The sequence below is a fragment of the Macrobrachium nipponense genome, chromosome 29, assembly GCF_015104395.2.
Source record: "Macrobrachium nipponense isolate FS-2020 chromosome 29, ASM1510439v2, whole genome shotgun sequence".
NCBI lineage: Eukaryota > Metazoa > Arthropoda > Malacostraca > Decapoda > Palaemonidae > Macrobrachium > Macrobrachium nipponense.
In genome coordinates, this window is record NC_061092.1 from 4,273,161 (window position 1) to 4,287,778 (window position 14,618).

The following is a 14,618-nucleotide window of genomic DNA, read 5'->3' on the forward strand; positions in this document are numbered from 1 at the left end:
GAACCACATCAAATGACTGTACACAAGAAATCCCATTGTTTCTTGATAGATTACAGCTGATGACTTTTAGAAATCTCCAGGAGCAAACAGAATTTCCATTTCCTGTTTGGTAAAGATGTTCGTACCATGGTCAAGTACCTGCAAAAGAAAGACAACACCCCCCTCAGAAATCCATGAATGGCTGGTACAGCACATGTGGTGATCTCGAGATAGGACGTCCAGAAATGTTAAGTGGTGGATAGCATGACATTAAGTGGCATACTTTTGACTGTTTAACAGAGCTGAGACAACTTGCCAAAGTGATGGCTCATTATTATCATCCTTATTTTCAGATTTTACCGTTACAAGGTAATTTGCAAATTAAGTTCTCTCGCTGTCCTTTCAGTAATTACATATACACTATGAAAAAAGTTAATCTGTGCAACTTATGGCTTTATTTTGCCATTTATTTGTATCCATACTTTGTTTTCATAAAAGAAAATGGCACAGTAATCCGTTGATGATGTACCATCATATCTTTACTGTTGCTCATATTGACTTCAACTTATTCCTTAACCTTCTAGCAAATGCTTTTAAAAGCACACTAATTTGTAGTGATTTTTCTTTTTTTTCGCTATACCCGGCCAACACTTACTTTTGCAAACATCGGCCATTGCACACATTCACAACCTGTTTTATTATTCTAAAACTTTGCACCAATACCTAAATTCAGTTCTTAGGGTTTTGGCTTCACTCCATCCATAGGCAGAGCCTCTGTCCATAGGTACTAAGCTGCCATGAGTATACCACACTCTTATCTAAACCCAATTTTTACTTTTTTCTCTTTCATCATAAAAACTTTTAACCAATCAGCAGTTTACTGTCTGAGCAGCTTAAAGTTTTGTCGTATTTTTTGTCCTTATGTGTATTACATACAAGTTTTTCCCCTTAAAACTTCTCCCGTAACTATTCTGTTGCAGAGTAGATTTACATATCTGCATCCTAGTCTAAGCTCACACTTCTTCCCTCAGCATTGATGTCTACTGTCTTCTTTTGTCAATCAAATCCAAGCATCATACAAAGCAAGTGTTGTGGCCCTACAATTATTTAAGTCTTTATCATCCTCACCCTCATGCGAAATAATCAAGAAGATATTACCATTTTGATTTATTAAAAAGAAAATTGTACCAATGTCCACCGCTCTCTTTTCCGCACCAGACTCCTCGTGCATCGAGTGTAATCTGCAGAGGCAAGACGCTTGCGCGCGACATCTGGGCAGCGGGCACGTGTGGAAGATATTGCTGCAAGGAGAAGGTACGGGCAACTCGGTGGCCTGGCGCCCTTGAGCTACCTGTTGAGTGCAGCTGCGTAACTGTAGGTGAACCCGAGTTTGGTCTATGATTACACCGGACAGACTTTCATCTTTTGACTTTACACCTAACAAACTCATTTTTGCCAGGAAGCGAATAATGCTTTGGGTGTGTCGTGCATATTCAAATGCGGACTTTTTTTCCCCACTGAACTTGATATATGCAGACTTCTCCAAGTAGTTGTGGTGACCAGCATATATAATATTATATATATATATATATATATATATATATATATATATATATATATATATATATATTTCATTTTGTCATGTTGGAAATCCTAATTCATAATATGTATCGTATACTAGAAATGGTACAAAAGGGAAAAAGGTAAACAGCAATATTTTTTTTCAAGTTCAGAAAACTAAAACTTGACACTTTAATTTTTTACGAGTTGAAACCGCGAACTAGTATTAGCACAGAAGTAAGAATATGGCATAATAATTGAATGGAGAAATGCATAACCTTGCCCTATAAATTTTGACCCAAAACGATGTAAATAGCAGAGGGAGAGAATTCCCCGTAAATTGAAAGATATTATTGATATATTACGCTTGTTTTTACGAGTCTTGCATAAGATATATGAGGTGTATTATGTCATATAGGTTTTTAATTGTCATTCCTTCATGTGTAGAAAAATTAGAATGTTTTGGAAAAATACTCTTAACGCTCCGTAAATTGAAAGATATTATTGATATATTATATTTGTTTTTACGGGCCTTGCATAAGATATAATGAGATGTATTGTGTCATATTGGTTATTAAGAGTTATTCCTTCATGTGTAGAAAAATTAGAATGTTTTGGAAAAATACACTTTACGATGTCAAGTGATGTAGTTATTTATTTCCACATCATCTGAGAATGGTATTTTCGTCTTATGTTCCGGAGTGTATGCTAATGGATATATTTATGTACGTAATAGAACGCGCGATAGTACTATGTATTTTTTGTTCAAGTACTATGTATGTATATATATATTATATATATATATATATATATATATATATATATATATATATATATATATATATGTGTGTGTGTGTGTGTGTGCGTGTTTGTGAGAAGTGTATAGGAGTCTAATTGTGAGTATGGCGGGTGGGGGAGGGGGTGTAGGATGCAGGCTGAGAAGCGGGTTAAGAGTAAATGGCTAAATGTTGGGTGTCGGACCTGCCATATAAAGAAGACGGGTGTAAGTTTTTTTTTTTTTTTTTTTTTTTTTTTTTTTTTTTTTTTTTTGTTTTTTTTTTTTTTTTTTTTTTTTTTTTTTTTTTTTTTTTTGAGGCAACAACAGTTGGCTGGCGAAGAGGTCGGTCCGTCCGCCTCAAATCCGAAAAGGCATTGACCATACCTCCGCCGTCACTCGCTCTCTCCATTTTTCTACTTTACGTACCCAGCTTCTAAACATTTCAAAGATTTTTAACTATTTTTAACTACTTCCCACAACAATATGGCCGATATTAACTTTTATTTTTATCGGATCAACGTTAATCTACTTACTCTGCTCTGTTTTCCATATTTGGATCAACGCTGGCACGTACGTTTCCTTCACTTTCACCCCGTTGTTGCCTTGGTGTCAACCACGGTCTAGGTATATACCTAGACCGAGGTGTCAATGGACATTCACGGCAAATCGAGACACTTTTGCCTAAATTGAGGACGAGGTCTTGGCTAATTATTGCGTCTCTGTTTTCACGGACATTATGTTCGCTAGTTTACAGTTGCATTTTATAGTTACAAACACCAAATGACCTGACAAGAATTCAATTGTTGTAGGTTAGAGAAAGTCACGTCGTCACGTGCGATCACTTGCGTGTGTTTGGTGCATAGTCCAAGTGACTTTGAGCAGATAACGTACAATTCAAGCTTGCATATTAATAAACACAAATATAAAATATATAGCCTACCATGCTCTGAATGACGACAACGTGATAGCCAGCGAATAGCTCGGCTTCTTTGAGCATTATTCAAGCAAGCAAACAACGTGCGTGGACATACGAGTAAGTGAAGTAACCGCTCCAAATGCCACTTATACAACCAAGGATGACCTTTGATCTACCAGACGTTCCTTTGTATAGAGTCACTTTACGTTATGCTGCAGATACGTTGCTCGGATGCAATGGTTACTAGAATATAAAGACTTTTATGTCATTCGGTTGTCAGTTGAACATTATGCTGACTGATTTAGTAGTCATAGAGTTGCCGAGTAAATATAAATATGGAAAACTTGGAAATTCATAAAGAAACGCTGTTCTTTATGTTATGTTAGTCGAGTTTAGAGCCATATTGTTAAAATTAAGGTTTAAATGTATCCACAAGCTTGAATATACTTTGACCATACCTTTACACAAGCTTCTCGTTTTTAAAGATATTTGTTGTGACTTTTGGCGGACTTCAGCGATTTGAAATAAAGGACGACTGGCACCCCTATTGACATAGTAAATTCACATCACCCGTGCATCTGATGCTTAGGCTAGTCCCTTACGACGCTCCTGATTGACAGTTGATAAGCCAATCACAGGGCTAGAAACTCAGTCTCGAGTGAGAGTTCACATAAGTAGGATGTATGTTCCACCTCTCCTGAGGGATACGTAAGTCGCGAAGATTTGCCTGCGCAGTTATAACTGAGCAGGCATAACTGAACGTTAGTGGCGGGCTTCAATCTAAACCACTGTCTAATTTTTCCTTGACCGTGATGAATATTAACCGACCAACCAACTCTGGAAGACGGAAATTGAAAACTGGCCCAGTGTTGAATTTATTGGTCATTAATTTTGATTTTGCAGGGTAGAACGTTTTCAGGATTGAATAATTGAAAACTATCTGGCGTTACCTTCGGCTAACTGAGTCCCTCTGATTAGATTCAGTGGAATGAGGTTAAATTATTGACTACTTACACAGCTTGAGACTTAATTTAAATATGGATCAATACTTACATTTCACTGATTTCTAAAGCGGGTGCATATTTCCCCTTTTACACAGCAACGAACCGGAGTCCCGCCTTTTACCCTCGAATATGGTGTAATATTCAATGAACACATAAGCAAACAGATAAACACCGCCCCTGCCTCACGTTCCGTCAATATCGTGAGATCTTTTAATGAATAAATACACGCTGAGATTTCTGAGCCCATGTTTACTCTTCTCTAATTCAGTCAGACTCTGGCTCATTTAATTTACGCGAACAAATAAACGGTCGGGCTTCAGGCTGTTGTACACATATAGTTAGATTACCGGATTACTTAAACATGCGTTTCAGCGGACCGTGTTTAACGTCTTTACAGGAGTAGCTCTGGATTACAACAAATTATTTACTACAGCTGATTATTGGCCTAGAGAGGCAGCATCTCTGTCTGTCTGTCTGTCTGTCAACAAAGACGAAAATTTTGGCGGTACTGAAAAACGAGAGAAGACCGTAAATGGAGCCGTTCATTGCACGACGCTGGCTGACGCACGATACCGTAAACAATAATTACTCTACCAGTTGTATACACCTCCCATCTTCGTTTGGCTTAAATGAATCGGAGAATAAGTTTACAAGCAGCATGCAAGGAACAACGAGGAAACATTCTTGATAAGGCATCTGTTTACATTTTTTTTTTTCTCTCCATGACATCGTCACTATCCTTTCTGCCACCTCAGTCGTATCTGCTAAGCGATATATATCTCAGTTTTTGAAATGAATGGAAAGTCTTAACGTCTCTGGACAGTTACATTCATCTTACTGTTATCCAGTCATTCGCGTGATGAGTTTGTAACATACCAAAAACCATATGTTTTTATGCGTATTTAAGGGATATTGGCGGTTATCTTTCATCTCAGAAATATCTGTCTCCCTTTCTTCAATGATCGTTCGGGGTATGGGGAGGGGATAGATGTTGCCATGGCGTCAACCAACAAGGATTCTCTTAATTTTTATCCAATGATCCACGTGACAAGTCTGTGATTTACCTAAACCACACGTTTTAATGCGTATTTAAGGGATGTTGTCCGTATGCCTTTATTTCAGATGTATGTGTCTCTGTTTCTTCAATGATCGTACAGGGTATGGGGGGATGTGTTGGGGGAGGGGGGGAAGTGTTGCCATGGCGTCAACCAGGCAGGCGGCAGCCCGCGCGTCACCAGAATGTAAACGCTCCTTAGTCGAGTATTATCTACCGAGAAGAGTGGAGGTGTCCCGCTCCGAGTGTTGCCTCGTGGTGCCATGTGCTGGGTTCGAGTCGTGCACGGATAGTAGTGTGACCCTTTCGAGTAATTCGGAGCATTCGGGAAGTGCAGATGTTACTGGAGGCGACGAAGTGGTCATTCGAGACACCAGTGAGCGACTGTGATTTCGATTTTGTGGGCCGGGGTATTTTTGGCAGTTCTGGGCCAGGGGGCAACCCGCACCAAGGACTTGATGCCCGTGTTTTTATCGTGAATATACTCATTTCATAATTGCTTGAGTGATGTGAACGTATCTGACATGGAAAATCACTGATTTATAAATAATTTTTTCACGCCTAGTTTAACAGCTGTCAAATGGACTTTGCCAAAATGATCGTAGCCTCAGCAGTGAAGTAGCCATTATCGCCCGGGCTACAAGAGGGGGGCATTCCGCCCGAAATTACTAGGGTTTGTATCCGAAACCTTTATCAGGGTTAACCTATATAACCCTTTAGGGATAAAACGAAACAAACCTTTAGTGGGTTTTATAATCCCTTAGGGATACAACCAAAAAAGCCATCTCAATTTTAATAAAGGACATTACAAAGCAACCGAAAATGGGAAGTTCAGTTGTAGGTGGGACCTTAGAAACCCAACTTCTGACGCTCTTGGACAAATTGGAGAGTCTTCGCCCCGACCCCAACCCGCCCCCTCGGCCTCCCATGATAGCAGAAGTGCGGACCTTAGAGTTATGGAGGGCCGTGATAGCAGAATGCCTGGCCACCGTGTTCTACGTGTTTTTGGTGTGCGGGGCATATAGCCCCTGGACGGGGAAGACGCCCACGCCCGAAGGGCAGCTGACAATTGCCCTGGTTGCTGGTTTGGGCATGGCCATACTCGTTCACAGCTTTGGGCAGGTCGGTATAACTCTTTTAAGTTTTCGATGGATTGTAGTTTTTAGTTTATTTCCAATATTATGTCTGAGGATATTTTAATTAAAATTACATGATTTTTCCAATGATAAAGTTAGGTATTTGGATGCTAGCCCCCTTTTGTGTGCTAGGCTATAGGGATTACGAGGCCTAGGCATTGGAGATGCTTGCAGAGAGGTCTCTAAATTTTACGCATATACCTAACTAGTAATAAAATCATAGGAATGACTGTCAACTTGCAAATTATGAGATTAAATATGCAAGAATGTCTTTTATGTGTGGATTTTTTTATAGGTATGGGTCAAATGCGAAACCAAATGCTTTATTGATCCAATTATACTTTATTGCACGTACGCTTGCACGTGCCATATGGGCACATCGTCTGTTATCTTCAATGGGCAGCTTGTGTAGTCCAGTGTTACTGTAATCTTAATTTACTCCCCCTCTCTCTCTCTCTCTCTCTCTCTCTCTCTCTCTCTCTCTCTCTCTCTCTCTCTCTCTCTCTCTCTCTCCCGGATATGTGGGACCTTTAAGTCTACAGGGATTATGCTTTATGTCAAGCCTTCGTCTAATGAAGATATTTGTATCTTTTATGGTGAACAGTTGTGCTGATGTAAAGGATCTTTGTACGGTTGTAATATAACGTTAAAGATTATAAATATAATTATAGGCCTAGCTCTACACTACAGCTTACGTGGTTTACATGTGTTTCGCTGCAGCATGTAGTGAAATTCAGCTCATTATTTATGAAAGGCGATAATATGAAAGTGGTACACTTTTGTCCATTTTAGGTACTTGGAAATCAGCTGCTGTACTACGTACAGTTGCAGCAACTAGACTATACTCTGTTTTTTTTTTCCATATGTCCATCCGCCTGTGGTGTTTGCGTATGGTAACACTGCGTCCGGGGCTTTAAATAGTTACGCTATGTGTAAGTTTGATGTAAACAAAAGGATATCTGGGCGTACATTTGCGACTGAAAAGTGTTTTAATAATTTACTGTATGCGAATTACACCGTTAATATACATTCGAAATAGGGTTGTTATTATTAATGTTGAATGTAACCATCTAAAGCCCAGGACGCAGTGTTACCATACGCAAACACCAGAGGCGGATGGACAGATGGAAAAAAACGGAGTATAGTAAATAACCTACTTCTGTAGTTTATAAAATCACGGTTACCGCATGATCAGAAGCCGGGTGTATGAGCATCTAGCAGGCTTCATCGAAGACAGTAACATTAAACCTGGCTGCATTATTCAATGGTCATATGGTTATTAACTGGCCTATTAGGTTCTCATGCAGATTGTTTCATTGGTATGATATAAAGTTTTATGTTGCTTAACCCTGTCAACTTGCTGATATCGGAATAAGCCTCGTAAGTTGTATTTTGAGGCACGCCAAACTGATAGAAGTTAGGTAGGTGTTGTGTTCGGAAAGCTAGGGTAAATTAATTAGAGGCAGTTCATTGTACCGGCTTGTGTTTGCCAGCCAGTCAGTAGCATAAGCCTTGCATTTTTTCGTTCATTTATAAAAGAATTCTTGAACTTTTTTTTCCCTTACATTTACAAAAGAAGTCCTCGACGGTTGCCATGTATAACGTTGGATGCGTTCATTTAGCAGAACCACGGAGGTGTCATACCTCCATGAGCAGAACTGAATGGAGATCACTATACTGTTTTTTTTCCGTCTGTCCATCCGGCTGTGGTGTATGCGTATGGTAACACTGCGTCCCGGGCTTTAGATAGTTACATTCAGCTTACATTCAACAATAATAATAATATCCTATTTCGAATATTAACGGTGTAATTAGCATACAGTAATTTATTAAAACACTTTAAAGTTTCAAATGTACTCCCAGATATCCTTTTATTTACCTAAAACTTACACAACGTAACTATTTAAAAGTCCGGGCGCAGTGTTACCATGCGAAAACGCCACAGGCGGATGGACCGATGGAAAAAAACAGAGTATAGTATAGTATAGTATAGTATAGGCCTAATTGTTGAACCGTAATCGTATACGTAACAATTAAACTGTGATGTTTTTGAAGATGTAGACTGGAGCATATTCTCCACACTGCACGGCATCATCTGGTTAACTTACTAGATATATTATATATGCATTTTAGACGTATATAAACTGAAATTCAGTCTTCCTCCGTGCTACCAGAACCACTTCACGTGCTTCTGTTAAAGAGGTCCGTGTGTCTCTCAATAATAAGGAAAGTCCATCAACGCGTTTTTTTCACGGCGTGACTATGTCTGGTTTGGCGGCCACGTCCGTCTCGTCTCTTCACCATAAAAGTCCATTTATTCTGTAATTAGTTAATTAACTCTGCTGAAGAAGTTGCAAGGAGGGAATTTCCTCTCGTGTCAGTCTTCTCATTTTCCATGTTTATTTTAGGAGATAGGTCCCATTTTGTTACTGTACACTTTTCTTGAAAATGGTTGTTATATATATATATATATATATATATATGTGTGTGTGTGTGTGTGTATATATATATATATATGTATATATATATATATATATATATATATATATATATACACACGTACGTACAATACATACAATAACACGACCCCATTTAAACAGTATGGCATCTAACAGATGTTTTATCGCCAAAGAAAAAGTTACAAACTTTCCAGGACTGTCTGTCCTCATCGTCTGATAGTCGTGAAAAGAACAATTCTTTTTAAATGAGGTACTCGATGTAGGCTATAGGACTTCCCTTCTCCAAGGGGTTCACAAACCCCCACTAGACTCATCCTGCACAGGTTCCCAAGCTATTGAATGCCCTATAATACTCGCTCACACATGTGCGGCCGTGCATGTGTATATTATCATCTAATAAGTGGCGTTTTTTATGGGCTCCTTTTATTAGGTGGAATTGTGTTGTAACAGTTTTACCAGTTTATATATATATATATATATATATATATATATATATATATATATATACATATATGATTATAATCACTTTAGTACGTGATTCGTTTATCACACATATCCCAGGTGAAAATAAGAGACAGGGTGTAGGTCCTGACGGCCTTTGTCAGTGGCTTGAAAATAAAGCCGAAACCGGTCAGGACCTACACCCTGTCTCTTATTTTTCACCTGTGGATATATTGATATATATATATATCTATATATATATATATATATAGTATATATATATATATAATATATGTTTATAAACACTCCAACGTTTCATTACCTTTATCCAACCTCCGAGGAACTCTGAGATTGGGAGTGGCCTTTGTATGCTTTGCCAAATTTTGCTTATTCGGGATGTTTGCTCTTTCGATATTTGTTTCAGCTGTGTTTGAATTATTCTTCAAGGCAAAGCTTCTTTTTGGACTTCCTTCCTCCTCGTGCCTTTCTCGCCTGCTTTCATTACCTTTTCAAGGGCTCTCCAACGTGCAGAGTGGATGAGGTAATGATGATTGTATTTCTTTGCCCTAATATTGAAAGAGTTGATTGTATGAGAGAGAATATTTCATGATTATAACAAATTCTGACTGTAATGAGGAACGTGAAGTATTTAGGCTAATTAGTTTACAGTTTCATTCTGAAAGTAGCCTATTATGCAAATGCATTATATACTGTTTTGATAGTTCGGTGAGTGCTACAGTAAATGGAAAGTGATGCAGGGTCTGCGTTTCCCGGCTTAATTATCACGTTTATTTTCATACTTAAATTTCATACCCAGTATTTCTCTTTAGTACTACGCTCCACCAGGAGATTACGCTTCGTAATGACCAGTTACTGCTCATCTTTGTGACGTTGCTGGATGCTCGGAAGCTTACCTTAGAAGTTTTAAAAAGAGGAAATGAATGGTCACTATAGCAGATGTTTGTCGAATAGATGAGAGAGGTCCCGTCAATCTCCAGGTACTGCTTAGCTAAAGGACATGAATAATTCACCATTAGTACTTTTTTGTCTTTCTTTTTTGCCATTTGGCTAATACATTAGGTCTACTCATGTTAATCCGGGCCAGGTGTGGTTCCCAAGGTCTTGTAAGGTCAAATACTGACAGATGACTTTTCTAGACCTTAACCTCGACCGAAAGCAGTCATGGACGTCATGAGCGAGATTACCCTTAATGTTGGTGAGGCGGACTCTATAGGACTACCCCTTGACTCTATTAGCCTAATCCTGATGCTGCTTCCGGTGCGTCGTGTAATCCGAGATTGCAAAGCAGTGAAGGGCTTTGGAAGGGACAGGTTTGGCAAGCGTGACTAATTAGTCCTGGCAGCGAATAATGGACGATCAACCAGTTTGAGGAATTGATGGATTGATGGCACGTGATCGTTTTGGCTGTATTGGGTGCGCGCACCGCCAAGTCGACGTCTGGTATTTTGCTAATAAAGCTGATGTGATAATTGCAAATCAAGGCTTCCTCGTCTTTAATGCGAAGCTCGTCTACAAATGTTTACTTTTTTTCGTAGGTTCTAATAATAATGATATTTATAGTTGTAGTATTTAAGGCTGACAGAGTCTTCTCCCTATGCTGGAATGCATTTAATTGTACGTAACTTTCCTTCCCGCGTGTAGGTCACGAAAACCAGAATAGTGCCGTGAAACTTTTTAATTGGTAGGACGAATGTCTGCCGTGAGTGCTCCGACTGTAGAATAGGTAATGGAATTTTCAGCCTTTATACGGGACTAGCAATCTGCTCTTAATCCGTATTATAAGTATTTAACGGCAATTGTAATGATTATAAGGCAATTGTTACTGTAATAGACGTTGGAGCTTTATCGCTAAATGGCATTAGCAAACAATCAGCCGCTTTTCAGTAGCTGAATTTGTATGAGCTTTCGCAATTAACAATTTGGCTCGCAGGCCTCATTGTGAATCGTTGCCACACGAATTAGTCTTTATAAATCGCCCATGCAGGTAAACGGTATTCTTGGCAAATGGTGAGGGGATACATTTCTATCTTTGCCAAAGGTAACCATTCCTGTAGTACAGGTCAGAGTAGCAGCTTGTATAGGCCTACGGTACGCGGTTGCTCAAAGCCATCGAAGGTGACATGTGCCGTAATCCGTGGTCACCACAAGGTTATAAAGGGGCAAAGAAGTCGTGGAATTGGAAATTTATTAGTGGAAACTCTCTCTCTCTCTCTCTCTCTCTCTCTCTCTCTCTCTCTCTCTCTCTCTCTCTCTCTCGGGCGTAATCTCAGCGGTACGGTAAAGGTAGTTTTAGACTCACTTGGGATTTCAGTTCCCCTTTTGGCCAAGTCGGTGGAGAAAAACTTTTTTCTGGCTTTTCAACAATCAACGTTACAGTGAGCAGTTATTAACTTACGCTGGAGAACCCCAGAGCCTTTCCCTGAGGCTACATTGTAGAAAGGGGTTCCGTGTCCTGTGCAAGACCTTTATTTATTTTTTTTTAAATCCTTAATTATAGTTTTCTTTTTTACTATTCAACGAAGTTTTTTTTCATTAGGCCTCATGTTTCACAGACTAAAGGTCTCTCTCTCTCTCTCTCTCTCTCTCTCTCTCTCTCTCTCTCTCTCTCTCTCTCTCTCTCTCTCTCTCTCTCTCGTGTGTGTGTGTGAGGCTTAAGACAGTATTCGTATTGGAATCCTTATCTTGTGGTAGCTGCTTTCTTAAAATTTTGAATTGGCCGAAGCCTCGTACTTTGGAATTTGTTTCTGAAAGCACTTCAAAATTTATTTTTTTAAAGACGAGAATCTCTATTTGGATTTATAAATGACGGAAATACTTCTTTTGTATTAAGGAGAGTAGATGCTTGTTTTGATTGTTATTGAGGACGAGGATTTTCCTCATGAAGGACAGATTTCATTATTTTTATAGGTGGCAAGAATCTCGTTTGTGGACAAAACTCCCCCTCCCCCCCCCCCACCCCCCCCCCCCAACAAAGGCAAGAAGCACGTTTCATTTTTGTTTTTATGAGATATAAGACACATTTCTGTTTTCATACAGGACAAGGGCCTGTTTTATTAAAGACAAGAATCTTGTTATCTGTTTATAAACGACAAAGCCCTCTGCATTAAGAAGTCAACTGTGAAAGACACTGGTTCATCACTGAAGTTATTATGAAAAAAGAGAACAGACAGATTGTTGTGTTGTAACTTGTAAGGATGCTGTAAAAAAAAAAAAAAAAAAAAAAAAAAAAAAACAAAAAAAAAAAAAAAAAAAAAAAAAAAAAACAGACCTGTTGGTTGTCATAAAGTTATTGTAAAAAAGAAAAAAAAAAGAACAGATTCTAGTGTTGTAACTTGTAAGGATGCTGTGTCAAAAAAAGAAACAGACCTGTTGGTTGTCATGTATCTGTTGGGAGAAAGCATTTGGTAATGGACCAGTGTCCATTAGAGTCAAAATGAGATAGACTACCACATAAATATCTAAGCGCTCACTGTATAAGTCATTGTGGCACTCAGTCTTTGAAGGGTATGATTTATTATTTTACTAAATTAGTCTGAGGATCCGAATATGAAATATTGATTGCCCTTGGCCCTGGGCCACACGGTTGAAGAATGTAAGGACCTACCTTCGTTGGCACGTTCCTTCCTTATTTTGGTTACTTAGGCTACTGTTTTGGTGCTAAGCAAATTAATGTCTGCTCTTAGAAATCTTTGGTGGCTAAATTCCCCTTTGTTATGTAGGCGCCATGTCTAGCCTGTGTATTTATAATGATACATTACCGGTACACATTTCATTGTAGCCTTTTTAGTCATATATACTATGAATACGTAGGATTTTGCAGTATTTTGTGTAGATATGCATGGAGATATACTAGTTAATTAAAGAATCACAGCACTGGAGGAAAGACCATAAGTTAATTCCGACGCTAGTTCAGTATATATCTAGTCCATACCATGACATCCCAGTGCGTATAGCACTGGGTGAACCCGTAATAGACTATATTTGGAAGGGGAGTGTATAAATAACATACATACAGCTGTGAATACCTGTAAATAATGTGTCAAAATATATAATTTATTTCAGTTTTTCAGAGCATGGTGATATTAATAGCATCTGCAACAGCTGTGAACTTCTCTTATGTGTTTTGCTATCTATGTGATGCATGTAACTAAAAAGGATATCAGTATTTTAGTAAAAACACAGTGGGTACTCATCCATTTCGCCATATTATCAAAACCAGTTTTACTATTAACAGACTGTAGCCATTTGGGAGGGAAATGATGAAATAACATCTGCACAGCTGTGAACACCTACCCATGTAGGGGAGGTATATTTTCGCTTTCCATATGTGTTTTGTTTTCTTATGTGGTGTTTATAACGGATAAATAAAAAAATAAAATACTTTTTGAAAGCAAGGTCGTACTGATTTCACCGTTTCTTCTCTTACACCACCAGGTGTCCGGAGGTCACGTCAACCCAGCCGTCACGGTGACCCTGGCAGTGACACGCCGAGTGTCCCCCCTGAGGGCGGCCATGTTCATTTTGGCGCAGCTGGGGGGAGGAATCGCCGGGGCAGCTCTTCTCTATGGGTGAGTTTGCAGGTTCTCTGATTTCTCGTTTGCGAGGGAAGTTTTTTGTGAAGAAGGCCTTCTCTCTCTCTCTCTCAGTAATGTAATTTATGTCTAAAGACAAAAGATTCTCTCTCTCTCTCTCTCTCTCTCTCTCTCTCTCTCTCTCTCAGTAATGTAATTTATGTCTAAAGACAAAAGATTCTCTCTCTCTCTCTCCTCTCTCTCTCTCTCTCTCTCTCTCTCTCTCAGTAATGTAATTTATGTCTAAAGACAAAAGATTCTCTCTCTCTCTCTCTCTCTCTCTCTCTCTCTCTCTCTCTCTCTCTCTCTCTCTCATCATAATTTATCTAAAGAAAAAAGATTCTCTCTCTCTCTCTCTCTCTCTCTCTCTCTCTCTCTCTCTCTCTCTCTCTCTCTCTCTCTCTCTCTCTCTCTCACTAATATATGTCTAAAGACAAAAGATTCTCCTCTCTCTCTCTCTCTCTCAGTAATTTATGTCTAAAGCTTTAACTCTCTCTCTCTCTCTCTCTCTCTCTCTCACTATAGGTATATGTCTAAAGACAAAAGATTCTCCTCTCTCTCTCTCTCTCTCTCTCTCTCTCTCTCTCTCTCTCTCTCTCTCTCTCTCTCTCTCTCTCTCTCTCTGTCTTTGGAGGCCAATTCGTAAAAGAGAAGGTATCGAATTAACCACATGTTGCTTTCTTCTTTTCAATCTTGCAT

The 14,618-nt window shown here is 39.0% G+C and overlaps 1 protein-coding gene across 1 annotated transcript in view; it reads left to right on the forward strand.

Moving 5' to 3' along the window:
- Positions 1-5,473: 5,473 nt before the first annotated feature.
- LOC135206052 (neurogenic protein big brain-like) overlaps positions 5,474-14,618 on the forward strand; it is a 104,646-nt gene continuing 95,501 nt past the window's right edge. The window contains exons 1-2 of the mRNA XM_064237243.1: positions 5,474-6,413; positions 13,783-13,916. Of these exons, the coding sequence (XP_064093313.1) occupies positions 6,114-6,413; positions 13,783-13,916 (434 nt within the window). The 5' untranslated portion in view covers positions 5,474-6,113. The remainder of the gene's footprint in view (positions 6,414-13,782; positions 13,917-14,618) is intronic.